This window comes from Phocoena phocoena, chromosome 10, assembly GCF_963924675.1.
Source record: "Phocoena phocoena chromosome 10, mPhoPho1.1, whole genome shotgun sequence".
Taxonomy (NCBI): Eukaryota; Metazoa; Chordata; class Mammalia; order Artiodactyla; family Phocoenidae; genus Phocoena; species Phocoena phocoena.
Window position 1 is genome coordinate 31,971,361 of NC_089228.1, and position 14,221 is coordinate 31,985,581.

Genomic DNA, 14,221 nt, shown 5'->3' on the forward strand with positions numbered 1-14,221 from the left:
TTGGGCTCTTACCACTCCTCAGCCCTTCTCAGTCTCACTCAAGCGATCTGGGCCCTTTTCTGCTCCCATATAGCCTCTTTTTTTTTTTTTTTTTTTTTTGCAGTACGCGGGCTTCTCACTGTTGTGGGCTCTCCCTTAGCAGAGCACAGGCTCCGGGCGCGCAGGCTCAGCGGCCATGGCTCATGGGCCCAGCCGCTCCGTGGCATGTGGGATCCTCCCAGACCAGGGCACGAACCCGTGTCCCCTGTATCGGCAGGCGGACTCTCAACCACTGCGCCACCAGGGAAGCCCTCCTATAGCCTCTTGTGCACACATCTTTATTATATTCTTATATTGAGATTTTGTATTTATTGATTGGTGTTCCTAGAAGAATGAGAGAATTTTGTTATTTATATTTACAAAAGTAGAGAAAATAATGAACCCACATTACTATATTTCTATTCATTAGAGACAATGAATCCACATATACCCATCAGTCCAATGCAGCACTTATCAACATTTTGCAACACTTGCTTCAATTACCTTTGTTTTCTTTCTGGGTTTTCCTGAAGTATTTTCTTTTCTTTTTTTTTTTATAACATAAGATTTTAAAATTTTTATTTATTTAATTTATTTATTTTGGCTGCATTGGGTCTTCTTTGCTACGCACAGGCTTTCTCTAGTTGTGGCGAGCAGGGGTACTCTTCGTTGCAGTGCGCGGGCTTCTCATTGCGGTGGCTTCTCTTGCTGCGGAGCACGGGCTCTAGGTGCGCAGGCTTCAGTAGTTGTGTTGTATGGGCTCAGTAGTTGTGGCTCACGGGCTCTAGAGTGCAGGCTCAGTAGTTGTGGCACACAGGCTTAGTTGCTCCGCGGCATGTGGGATCTTCCCGGACCAGGGCTCCAACCCGTGTCCCCTGCATTGGCAGGCAGATTCTTAATCACTGTTCACCAGGGAAGCCCTCCTGAAGTATTTTGAACCAAAACCCAGAAACCGAAAATTTCAAATTCTGAAATTTCACCTGTAAATACTTAAGTAGAATCTCTTTTAGAAGGACATTTTTAAAAATATAACCATAATCTCATTATCACACTGAACAAAATTAATATTAATGACCCACTTCTTGATCATGAGTTTCTTGAGGGCAGAAATCATTTCATCCCCTGGTTACCTAGTACATCCCTGATATATGCTGGAGTTTAATAAATGTTTGTTGTGATTCAAAAGGGTTGTTTTTAAGTTGATAAGAACCATGACATTTATTCTCCAGAAACAATGTTATAAATAACAATCAGGTTCTCAGGTTAACTGACAACTCTCATTTAATCTACAATGATTAGATTAAATGGCACTAACGTGTAGGCCTGAGCCTCTGGGAGCCTTAAATCCTAAACTATTTTATCTTTGATTATTGAGTCTGGGGAAATCCTGAGTCTAATTTAACCTAGCCCTGAGTTTTCTTGTTCCCACTGTCAATCTGGGGAGGACCTAAAGACAAGGGCTAGATTGGGTGGGAGTGTTCATTGATAAAGATTTCTTAGAAGGAAATATGGCAGAATCCAGTGAAAAAATAATATATTCTTTTTTTCATAATAAATTCTGGTTTATTTTGGGGTGGTAAAGAAATAATATATTATTCAAAGAAACTTTTTCATGGAAATACTCCTGCGTATGTGCTAACAAGGTAGTCATTGTTTGTTATAATTTAAAAAATTGGAGACAAACGTAAGTGCCATTATCAGGGGTATAGTTCAATGAATTATGGTTCTTTCACTTGATGTAGCACCAAGCAGCTGTTGAAGAATGAGGTAGAGCTGTGCGTGCTGATGTCATGTCATGTCAGTTTGGGGGAACCACATTGCAGAATAGTATGTGTGTCTGACTCCATGTGGATAAAAACGTGTGTGCATGCATCAACCTCTTTATGTCAAGGCATTCTAAAAAGACAGGAAGGAGCAGCACTAAACTGTTAGTGGTGGCTAGTGGGTTGGAGAGTAAAAATGGGGTAGAATTGAAGGGGACTATCATATTTTACTCTATGTACCATAGTATTAAATGAATTTTTTAAAAAAGAAATGTATCAGAGTTTTAGATGATTTTATAGCAAAATTTTAAAATCAAGAGCTTGATATATGCAAGGCACTATACTGAAAACAATTTTGACTGATTTGAAAGTATAAAAATATGAAACTATACTCTTGAGGTTGAGAAGAGCAAAGCCTAAGATGTTTTCTACATGTTATAAATAGAGTGAACTTATTCTACAAATCTTTATTTAATATCTCCTGTTTGATGGGCACTGTGAGCCGTGCTGGGAGAGACAGAAGTGTGTGAAATAGTCCCAACTCTCCTGAACCTTGTAGCCACTGGGAACTATACCATGTGTCTCAAGTAACAATGATGGCTGAGGAGGGCCTGAGGAATGACAGAGTGTCACAGATATGAATTGTGCCTCAGGATTTTTAAATTTTAAGCTCAGATTTTAAAAATGAATCCCCCATCTCACTTTTTATTTAATTATAGTTTCAGAATGTCATAATGTCTAATTTGTGGATTACCCTGGAGTCATACATAAGTAGTTCATAGAAAACTGGGACTACTTTTACACATTAAAAAGCAATGACAACAATAGTAAGCACACAGAATTTACATTGCCTGTCCAGCTTACAAATGTCACTTCTTCCTAGTCCCATCCATCCATCCATCTATCCATCCATCCATCCGTTTATTCACTCATTCAACAAATATTTATTGAATGTCTACTTTAGTGTTGCTCTAGGAGATACTGTATGTGTAATAGTAAAAAATAAAGTATTTTATTTTAGAAAACACATTTTAATATTTAAAAATACTGAGGGTCTCAAATAGAACAGTGTAATTCCTGTGCAAAAGTAAGGGGCAAATGTCATTAAAGCTTTTCTTATTGCATTTCTTTCTTATTATGCTCACAAGCTGATTTTATTTCTTATTATGTTATGACTGGTTTTTAAAAATCTCTGCCAAGGGGCTTCCCTGGTGGCGCAGTGGTTGACAATCTGCCTGCTAATGCAGGGGACACGGGTTTGAGCCCTGGTCTGGGAGGATCCCACATGCCATGGAGCAACTAGGCCCGTGAGCCACAACTACTGAGCCTGCGCATCTGGAGCCTGTGCTCCGCAACAAGAGAGGCCGCGATAGTGAGAGGCCCGCGCACCGCGATGAAGAGTGGCCCCCGCTTGCCACAACTAGAGAAAGCCCTCGCACAGAGACGAAAACCCAACACAGCAAAAATAAATAAATTAATTAATAAACTCCTACCCCCAACATCTAAAAAAAAAAAAAAATCTCTGCCAAAACACCTAACACATTGGGCATTTTTCCTGATAGTTAATGATTTGGGACTTAATTGAAATACATAATTAGAAAATAAATGTTAGCAAAGCCTGAGTTGATTTATAAGTTACTAAAGCAAAATAAAACATAAACCTCTCATCTTTTACTTCACCTTGAACATGTAGAGGTTTAAAATATAGGCTGTCCAATTTTACAATTCCTAAAGTCTCTTCAGTGTCAATGTGTCAGGCTTTTATTTCTCATCTCAAAATAATTGTTGAAAGATATTGAGGATTGATCATAGGCAAGGTTTCACAACCTTTTTCTTTGTTTTTAACTTTTTATTTTATATTGGAGTATAGTTGATTAAAAATGTTGTGTTAGTTTCAGTTGTACAACAAAGTGATTCAGTTATACATATACATGTATCTATTCTTTTTCAAGTTCTTTTCTCAATTAGGTTCACAACCTTTTTCTTAATTGATCAGTACACTTTGATGTTTATACCATGAGATCATTGGTGAAGATGTTACAGTGGCCATTAGTTGATAAAATCAATAGAACAGGGAATTTGGAGACAGAAAAGTCAAGGCTCTGCCACTGCTATTTGGTGACTTCTGCAAATTACAACTGAACTCTCAGTTTGTTTTCTCAGCTACCAAATAGTGGAGGATTTATTAAAGGACTAAGCACAAATACACAAAAATGCTTTAAAAGCTATAAATCACTATAGATATTTTGTGTTTATATTCATTATAACATTACTCTAGATAAACAGCACTTATTAGAAACCAACAGTAAACATTATATTAGTGGTGAAACACTATTCTCTTGTCAGGAACAAAACAAGGATGTCTGTTTTCATTATCACTATTTTCAACATTGTTCTGTACTTCTAGACCAGCATTGTCCAACAGAACTTTCTGCGGTGAAGGCAATATTCTCTGTCTGTGCTGTTCAATATAGTAGCCACTGGCCACAAGTGGCTACCTAAATGTAAATAAATTACAAGAGAATTAAATTTAAAATTTAATTGCACCAGCACTTGCACTGGCCACTTTTCAAGTGCTCATTAGCCACATGTGGCTAGTGGCTACCATATTGGATAGTGCAAACACAGAACATGTCTCTCATTTTAGAAAACTTTATGGGACTAGAAGTTCTATTTGTTTACAATTATAGAATAATGTTTAATTATAACCACATATCTATCCATCCACCAATCTATTTTTTATGCATTTTAAAGTTACAGACATCAATATACTTCTCCCCTAAACTCTTTAGCATGTGTATCATTAACTATAGTTCAGCACTCGTTTATGCTTCAACAGATAAAATTTTACATATAGTGAAGTGCCTAAATCTTAGAGTATTAATAATTATTGACAAGTGAATACATCTGTGTAATCCAAAACCTAGCAAGATATAGAACATTACCATCATCCCCCATGTTTCCTGATTCTTCTTCCCATTCATTCTCTGCCTCCAACTCCAAATTCTGATTTTTTCAATATAAACTAGTTTTGTCTGTTCTGGAACATCACATCAGTAAATCAAACTTCACGTATTCTTTTGTATAAGGCTTCTTTGACTTATAATGTTTTTGAAATGCTTTTGAAATTCATCAGTGTTTTTCCATATATTGATACTATATATCAATACCTTTATGTTGTTGAGTTGTATTCTACTATTGTATTATACCATAGTTTATCTGCATTCCTGTTGATAGACACCTAGTTGCCAGTTTGGGCTATTATCAGTAGAGCTTCTGTGAATATTCTCATGCAAGTCTTTTTGTGGACCTGTTTTCATTTTTCTAGGAATGGAATTGCTGGATCATAGCATAAGTATATGTTTGTTTGCTGCTAATGTATGGGATTAAATTGATTTTTGTATATTTACCTTTATAGCATGACTTCGCTAAATTCACTTATTAGTTTTAGTAGCTTTTGTAGATTCTTAAAAGTTTTCTATTGTAAACAATCATGTCATCTGTGAAAAGAGACCCTTTACTTCTTCCTTTCTGATCTATATGATCTTTATTTCTTTTTCTTTCTTTATTGCACTGGTGTTCAATAGAAATGGTGAAAGTGACCATCCTTGCTTTGTTCCTTATCTTAGGGAGAAAACATTCAATTTTTCACCACTAAATAGTATGTTAACTGATTATTTCTATAGATGCCCTTTATCAGATTGAGAAAGTTACTTCTAATCCTAATTTGCTGAAAAAAATTTTTTTTTACTAGATTTATTTATTTATTTTTCGCTGCATTGGGTCTTTGTTGCTGCGTGCGGGCTTTCTGTAGTTGTGGCAAGCGGGGGCTGCTCTTTTTTGCGGTGCGCCGGCTTCTCATTGTGGTGGCTTCTCTTGTTGCAGAGCATAGGCTCTAGGCGTGTGGGCTTCAGTAGTTGTGGCACATGGGCTCAGTAGTTGTGGCTCGGGGGCTCTAGAGCACAGGCTCGGTAGCTGTGGCGCACGGGCTTAGTTTCTCCACAGCACGTGGGATCTTCTCAGACCAGGGATCAAACCCGTGTCCCCTGCATTGGCAGATGGATTCTCAACCACTGCGCCACCAGGGAAGTCCCAAGATTTTCTTTAAATGTTTGATAAACTTCACCAGTGAAGTTATCTGGGCCTGGAGTTTTCTTTGTGGGAAAGAATTTGATAACCAAGTCAGTTTCTTTAATAGATATAGAACTAGGCATGTTTTCTGTTTCATGTTGTCTCAGTTTTGGTAATCATATATTTTTCCAGATACTTGCCTATTTCATGTAAGTTGTTGAATTTACTGATATAAAGTTGTTCATTATATTCATTTATCTTTTTAATGTCTGCAATTTCTGTAGTGATATCACCTCTTTATTCCCAATATTGGTAATTTGTGTTCTATCTTTTTTTCTTGACCAGTCTACCTACAGGTTCCCCCTTCCCAGTTTTTTTTTTTTTTTTTTTGGAGTATAGTTGATTTACAATGTTGTGTTAGTTTCTGCGGTACAGCAAAGTGAATCAGTTATACATATACCTATATCCACTTTTTTTTTTTTTTTAGATTCTTTTCCCTTATAGGCCATTTACAGAGTATTGAGTAGAGTTCCCTGTGCCCAGTTTTTTTTATGAGGAGCAGGAGCTTTTTAGATAAATTATCTAGTGCTGTATAAATCACCCAAAGCTTAGTGGTTTAAAAAAGTAGTATTCATTTAATACCTCTCACAGTTTCTCTATGTCAGGAATTCAGGAGTGACTTGGATACCCAGTCCTGTCTTGGAGTCTCTGTTAATATTGTGATCAGGTGTCATTTGGGGCTTCAGTCATGTGAAGACTTGAGTAGGGCCAGAGGATTCACTTCCCAAGTGACTCATTCACATAGCTGGCAAGTTGGTGTTGACTATTGACAGGAAACCTCAGTTCCTCTCCATGTTGGCCTCTACGCATGTCATGGTAGCTGGCCTCATGTGCTTGCCAATCTTTGATTGTGAGGTTATATTTGCTTACTTTTAATCTGTGGGAATCCTGTGGACCTAAATTAGGGAGGCTTTCTTCCAGAGAGAATTTGGTCTGCTTTTGCCAGGAACCATTAATGAAGTGGCCTGAAGTAAGAGAGTTCAGTTCGGTGCCCCCCCGCCCCCGTCTACTGCTAGCCTGAGGATTAGAATCCTGGTTTCAGTGATGCTAAGGATTTTTCCCTTGTGGGTTACCTCGTATTTATCATTTGTTTACTGATCACTGCTCCCAGTTCTGATTTCATTTCTTGGTTGTTGGGTTTTTATTGTTTTGTTTGGTGAACAAACAAAATTTTCCTTACGTATGGGGATCTCAGCAATGTATTTGAAGGTATTTTTTACCCAGGATCTAATTGTTTTGTAGTTGAAGGGTCTTTCAAGGAATATGGTCCAGTATATTGCTAGAACAGAAATATCCCATTCACTCTCCAGTTTACTTCAAGTCTGGCTTTTTTCTTTACCCTCCAGTTTGCCAAGGTTGACAGTAACCCCCTTGTTAACAAACCTAGTATATTTTCACTCAGCCTCTCAGCAGCATTGACACAGCTGACCATTCATTTATTCTTTCATCTAGTATGAGCTGAGTACTGTTTTGGATGCTAGAATGAACAGAACAGACAAAAATTCTAGAGATAGGAAACAGGCAGTAAACAATAAACATAATAAACAGATATATAAGGGACTTCCCTGGCAGTCCAGTGGTTAAGCCTCCATGCTTCCACTGCAGGGGGCATGGGTTCGACTCCTGATCAGGGAATTTAGATCCCACACGCTACGCTGTGCTGGCAAAAAAAAAAAAAAACCAAAATCAAAACAACAACAAAAAAGGATATATAAAAAGATAGTAAATGCTTTTAACAAAAATTGGAGCAGGGCAGAGGGCCTCAGGAATCCTGAAAGAGAGGTTGAAATTTTTAAAGGGGCAGGAAGAGTAAGCCTTATTGAGAAAATGATATTTGAGGAAATACTTGAAGGAGGTAACAGAGTAGTCCATGAGGATATGTGAAGGAAGAACATTCTAGGTAGTGAGAACAACCAGTGTAAACTCCTGGAGCAGGATTGTGCCTGTGTTTTCAGGAAGAGGTCCAGTGTAGCTGGAACAAAGTGAGCATGGGAGATGTAATAAGAGGTAAGATCAGATAGGGAAGGGGGGCTGGCAAATCATGTCAGAGCCTGTAGGACACTATACAGACTGACTTTTACTGAGATGGGAAGCCATTTTTTGAGCAGAGTTATGATATGAACTGACTTTTTTTTTTCCCGCCACACTGCACGGCTTGCAGGATCTTATTCCCAACCAGGGATTGAACCCATGCCCCCTGCAGTGGAAGCACGGAGTCCTAACCACTGGACAGACAGAGAATTCCCTGAACTGACTTGTTTTTAAATGATCCCTCTGGCTGCTTCCTGTGTTGATAGAAAACCATAGGAGATCAAGGATGGGAAGGAGATCAAGATCAGGAAGACCACTTGAGATGCTATTGTAGCCATCTTTCTCCTTGACCCTTTTTCCTCTCTTGGGTCAATTACTGTATCTCCTGATTTTTCTCTTGCCTTACTAGCTGTTTCCTTCTATAGTTCCTTCTCCAGCACATCTTCTCCAATTTCCAAATGTTGGAATACCTCAGACTTGGTCCTAAGATCCTTCTTGTATCTAGGTCCATTCACTGGTGATCTCATGCAAACCTCTAGCTTTTAATGGCTTTAATACCTATGATTTATGCTGGTAATGCACAAACTTGAGAGATTCAGCCCGGAGCTCATACTCATAAACCCAGTAGCCTACTTGCTATCCAAACTGGAACTCTTCACTTCTTGCCAAACCTTTCCTCTCCTAATCCAGGCTTTCACACCCCAGTAAATGACACTATATTTGCTCAAGGTGAAAAACTGTCATCTTTTTTTTTTTTTTTTTTTTTTTTTTTTTCGGTACGTGGGCCTCTCACTGCTGTGGCCTCTCCCGTTGTGGAGCACAGGGTCCGGACATGCAGGCTCAGCGGCCATGGCTCACGGGCCCAGCCGCTCCGTGGCATGTGGGATCTTCCCGGACCGGGGCACGAACCCGTGTCCCCTGCATCGGCAGGCGGACTCTCAACCACTGCACCAACAGGGAAGCCCAACAGTCATCCTTAATGCCTCTCTTTCCTTCATTTCCACCAGTCCATCAGCAGGATGTGTTTTTCTATCCCTGAATGGATGAGCTATTTCCTCCACAATGCTATGTGTCAAATAACTTCAAAAATCTCAATGGCTTAAACAATGAATATTTTTCTCACTCACAATACTGTCAGTCAGTTGATGTTTGGCTGAGTTTGCCTGGGCTTGGCCTACTTGACTGCAGGCCGCAGGATGGGTTGAGGTCTGTGTGTTCATTCTGGGGCTCAGGCTGAGGGGCAGCAGCTACCCCAGGGATGACCACATGGTGATATCAGAAGCTCAGGAGGGAAAACCAGTCATGCTGGCACATTTCAAGCTTCTGCTCACATCACTTCGCATTGGCTGAAGCAAGTCACATAGACAAGCCTAAAGCTAAGGAGTGGGAAGTACACTATATCCACTATGAGGCCACAGCAAGGGGGTGGCTATATAGTATATTATGGGGATTGAAGAATTGGTACTAATTATTCAATTACTCAGTCTCCCACAACCTCCTGAAGAATTGTATCTCTCCCCAAATCCACTATTAGCCTTCATCTCTTGCCCCAGACAGCTATCTCTGTTTTCATCATACCTAGAGCAATGCCTGGCATTAGTGTATGCTCAGTAAAAAAGTATTGAATAAACAACTCCCAACTGATCTTCCTGGTTACATTTGTCACTCTTTAGTCTCTTTCTACGTAGCAGCCAGGGTGGGGTTTTAAAACCGTAAATCCTATCTGTGATATAATAAAAAGAAATATATTTGGTCTTTTTCCCAAGTTCCAGGCACACAGCTACTAAATTTCTTGGAATTTCCTGGATAATAAGAGTGATAGGAGCATCTTTTATTCTAATGACATGACTCTTGGTGGGTTCTAGATAGCTTCAAGGTGGGGGCTGGTTGCCAGAAAGACCAAACCTAGATTAGAGGCTTGCAACTTTCAGCCCCACCTCCCAACCTCAGGGGAGGGGAGAGGGGCTGGAGATTGAGATCAATCACCAATAGCCAATGATTTATTCAGTGTTGCCTATGTAATGAAGCTTCCATAAAAACCCCTAAAGGACAGGGTTCAGAGAGCTTCCAGGCTGGCGAACACATTGAAATGGTGTTCACTGGGAGGGTGGTGTGCCCAGAGAGGGCATGGAAGCTCTCTGACCTTTCCCCCGTACCTTGCCCTATGCATCTCTTCTGTTTGACTGTTTCCGAGTTGTATTCTTTATAATAAACTAGTAAACATAAGCAACATGCCTTCCTGAGTTCTGTGAGCCATTCTAGCAAATAATTGAACCTGAGCAGTGGGTCGTGGGAACCCCAGATGTACAGTCGGTTGGTCAGAAGTACACGTGGCAACTTGGGACTTGCAAACTAGTTTCTAAAGTGGGGGCAGTCTCGTGGGACTGAGCCCTTAACCTGTGGGGTCTGCACTAGCTCCAGGTAGTTAGTGTCAGAATTGAATTGTAGGACACCCTGTTGATGTCTGCAGAGAACTGGAGAATTGCTCGGTGTGGAAAAACCCATACACATTTGGTGTCAGAAGTGTTGTGAGTAAAAACAGCTCAGACTATCATATTAGTCCCAATTTAAAACCCTGCCGTGGGTTCCCTTTGCTCTTGAACTCCTTACAATGGTCTTTATAAAGGCATCTCTTGTCCAGCCAGGCCTGGCTCTCCAAACAATAGCATCTGGTACCACTCACTTCCCTCTGGCTAACTGCCCTTTTCTTCCTCAAATATTCCAATGCTTTTCAGCTGCAAGACCTTTGTACTTGCTGTTCTTCTGACTGGAATGCTTTTTCTCAAGATCCTGGCATGCTAGCTTTCTCTCATCCTCAGCTTCAGCTAAAATGTCACCTCCTTAGAGAGGCCTCCCTGACCATCAATACTTAAAGACCCTCTTCCCTTTCCACCCCTACCCCTGTTATGTTTTATCACCATCACCTTGTTTATTCCTTTCATTGAGTTTATCACTCTGTAAAATTACCTTGTTTTGTTTATCACTAATCTCTAGCACCTAGAATGGTGTCCGGCACAGGTTAAGTGCTGTATAAAAATTCATTATATGAGTACATGGGAAAACATTTCTTCCACATTTTAAAAGAAATTCTTTGCTATCTTTTATTTCCATCTACTCATCCATATATAAAATGTTATAAGTAAGTCCAGATAAAATCAACTCAGGAGAAATAAAAATATTGCAATGTTTGTGTTCATAAAGAAGAAATTAGGGACTGGAGTTGCTTCAGCCTGTGTTGTGGCATCCTTGAAACTTGTGCCTCTAGGGCACTGATCTGTGGGGTTGAAGGTCTCGGTGAGGCCTCCTTCCACCTCCCTTACCTGACTTACCTTTTCTCTTTTTCCATTCTCATCCCTAGTTAATGTACGAGATTATTTACTTATTTACACTTATTGTTTGTTGCCTGTCTCCCCACTCCCACCCCCGCTGTGAGCTTCATGGGCACATGAAGGCAAGGATCCTATTCTGTTTTTTCTGGTACTCAGTAGATGTTCACCCAACTGCGGGATGAATGGATGAATGCATGAATGTTTCAAAGGAGAGAAAGGAATCTGGGAGGTTCTGAATCAATCTCTTCCTCCAAGTCTTCCCAGAGTAAGGTCACCCTCACCATTGCACAGTCTATCTCCCAAGATACTACAGGCAAAACTTCCACAAGGTATAAATGTTTTACTAGTTTATTCATTGTCAGGATGGTTTTACTTGTATATTTATAAATCTATCTTGTGTGCCTGTTGATGCTTTGTGTGTGAATCCTTTATTCACTCTAGAGCTAGTGTAAGGAGGAATTTAGCTTGGTATTTATGACATTGTGATAGGAAGTGACATCATGATAGGGCAAAATCTGATGAAGTTGAGCTCAGTCCTGTAGAGGCTGTTTCCTCTATGACACAGACTACTTTTCCTCTTCCCACAAGAAAAGCCTAATAGTTGTTTAAATGCTGGATAAAGCTGAGCAGTTAAATTTATCATCAAGAAGGTATTGGAAGAAGAGGAGCAGGAGAGTACAAGAACTAAAAGTGTCACAACTTTGGTAGGAAGTGGCCACTTCAGAATCTTCCCAATTAGCAGGTGTGTTTCTCTTTTAATTTCATGTTTTCTTAGGATGATGACATTAAAATATTCTGTTCTTGGTTATTTTTCACAAACCTTATTGTCCTCATGAAAACCCTCCAGTCCCTCAAAATATCAACAGAGAGAAATCTTTCTTTAAAAGATAAACTGTTTTTTTTTCTTTGAAACAACTATGTTGGGAGAGAAATTCTTCCTTTAGTTTGAATAGTCATACTTTTTAGTTGCTTGGAGGCGGTTACATATGAATCTTCATATAAACTTGTATCTATCTCATTTAAAAGAAAAGATGAAAGAAGAGAATTAGCTCATTAATTATTTAAAATACTTGGTGCAACTGTTCCTTATGAATTAATCGAGGCACTTGGAAGACAATTAAACTCAGTGTTAATAACATTGCCAACCTTTTCCAGTATGCTGCACTCCAGATACTATTGTGTTTTCATTGACAACATTCACTATTACATATGCATGTGAAAAACAGGCCTTTTCATCAGAATTACTATAATAGCATTAAGGGATTATTATTTTTTCCGATTTCTTTGGAAGAAAATTCACTTAAATTAGATTATTTATTACTTGACTGCTCTCCTATCTTGCCTGTATTAGGTAACTGGAGTTCATGAAAGTATAAACTTCAGAATAAAAAGCATGATTTTATCCATTAATGATTTCAAATAAAAGAGGAGTGTTAGTCTGTGCATCACTTCTTTTTGAGAAAGTTAAGTCTGTGTTCTGCTTAGGAGAGATAACACTTTTTGTCCCTGTACGTGGCCCCCCTGGTGTAACCATTAGTTGCTAATTACTTGCAAACAAATAAACAATTAACTCCTGGAGCTGCTGGCTGGGCCAGTGTTCATTGACATGCTAAAACTTTCTAAGACGGGATTTTAATTAGTGACGTTCTAAATCCAGCCCCCATCGTCAGCGGAGCCATAAGGTGAACTGCAGGAAGGTTCAGCCCGGTACACGTGGGGCAGAGCCAGCCAGGGAGGAGTGGAGAGGCCAGAGCTATAGCTCTGGGCAGCCCACACGAGGATGTCTCCCAGCCTTCAAGAAGGTGCTCGGCTTGGGAAAAGCAAACCCCCGCCCTGCTCCTTTTCAATTGAGAGCATCTTAGGACTGGACCAGAAGAAAGACTGTGTTCCATCAATGAAACCCCACAGGCCCTGGGCAGACACCTGCGGCTCTTCAGGTACGCCACAACTTAATTTTTAAAATTCTTTGTTAATTAGTTTGCAATGTTTAATTTGACCTTTTTTTCGTACTACATAGACTTAGAGAAAAACTGCAATTTCATCCAATTACATAATTGAAGAATCTAGCACTTTTAATGCCTCCAGCTGAGTCCTATGGGAAATAAAAAGAACATCGGCCTTAGATCCAAGTGGATATGAAGTTCACCCACAGGAAATGCCAAGAATCTTCATTTTCTTCAGAAGATCTCTGGGTGTATTTGCCATATCAGATATTCTAAATCTCTTTTCACTGAAAAATAAATGACATTCAGAGGCCAAAATATGTCCTCTATCAGCAAGGCAGGGTTTTCATTTTTGTTTGCTTCTTGGATTTTGGTCGATGAAAGGTCAGTTCTCCTGTGAAACCCAGAAGAATTCTACTAGGAAAATTAAAGACAAGTTCCTGAAATTACTTCTTATAGAACTTTGTGGAATATAGAATTGGACATCTAAGGTGGGATTTTATTTTTCTGTTTTTAGGGAAAGAGGTTAACCTATGTCTACATGTCCCGAGTCTTCCTAATGGGATCTCATTACCTTGTACTGTGGATCACTCAGTGCCGGAAGAAAGTGTTTGAAATATGAAGATTACTTTTCAGCCTCAGAAAGACTTTCTTTGAAAAGAGAGTTGAGTTGGTATAGAGGCCGAAGACCCAGAACCCGCTTTTACTCAAAACCAGGTAGGAAGTTTTTTCAACCAACAATCGTAATACAAAGGCTTTAACTGACACCCTGTTGGGCAAAAGCCTATCCACCTTGGGATCTCAGTTTAGAATCCTTATTAATGAAAACAATAGAACTGTATCTCTCTCTCTCTCTTTAACAGTTTATGGATAGTAATTTTTTTTAAAAAAGGCATACAGATTAATTGCCCAAGATTTAAATGCAATTATGTTGCTATACAAATTAAAGTCTATTTTATGATAACATACCAAAGATCAACACTTTAAATAACTGTTTCCTTATTCT

General features: G+C 39.4%; 1 protein-coding gene across 1 annotated transcript in view; it reads left to right on the forward strand.

The window, feature by feature from the left end:
* The first annotated feature begins 13,052 nt into the window (after positions 1 to 13,052).
* HESX1 (HESX homeobox 1) overlaps positions 13,053 to 14,221 on the forward strand; it is a 1,598-nt gene continuing 429 nt past the window's right edge. The window contains 3 exon segments of the mRNA XM_065885900.1: positions 13,053 to 13,209; positions 13,733 to 13,825; positions 13,828 to 13,932. Coding sequence (XP_065741972.1) covers positions 13,053 to 13,209; positions 13,733 to 13,825; positions 13,828 to 13,932 — 355 coding nt within the window.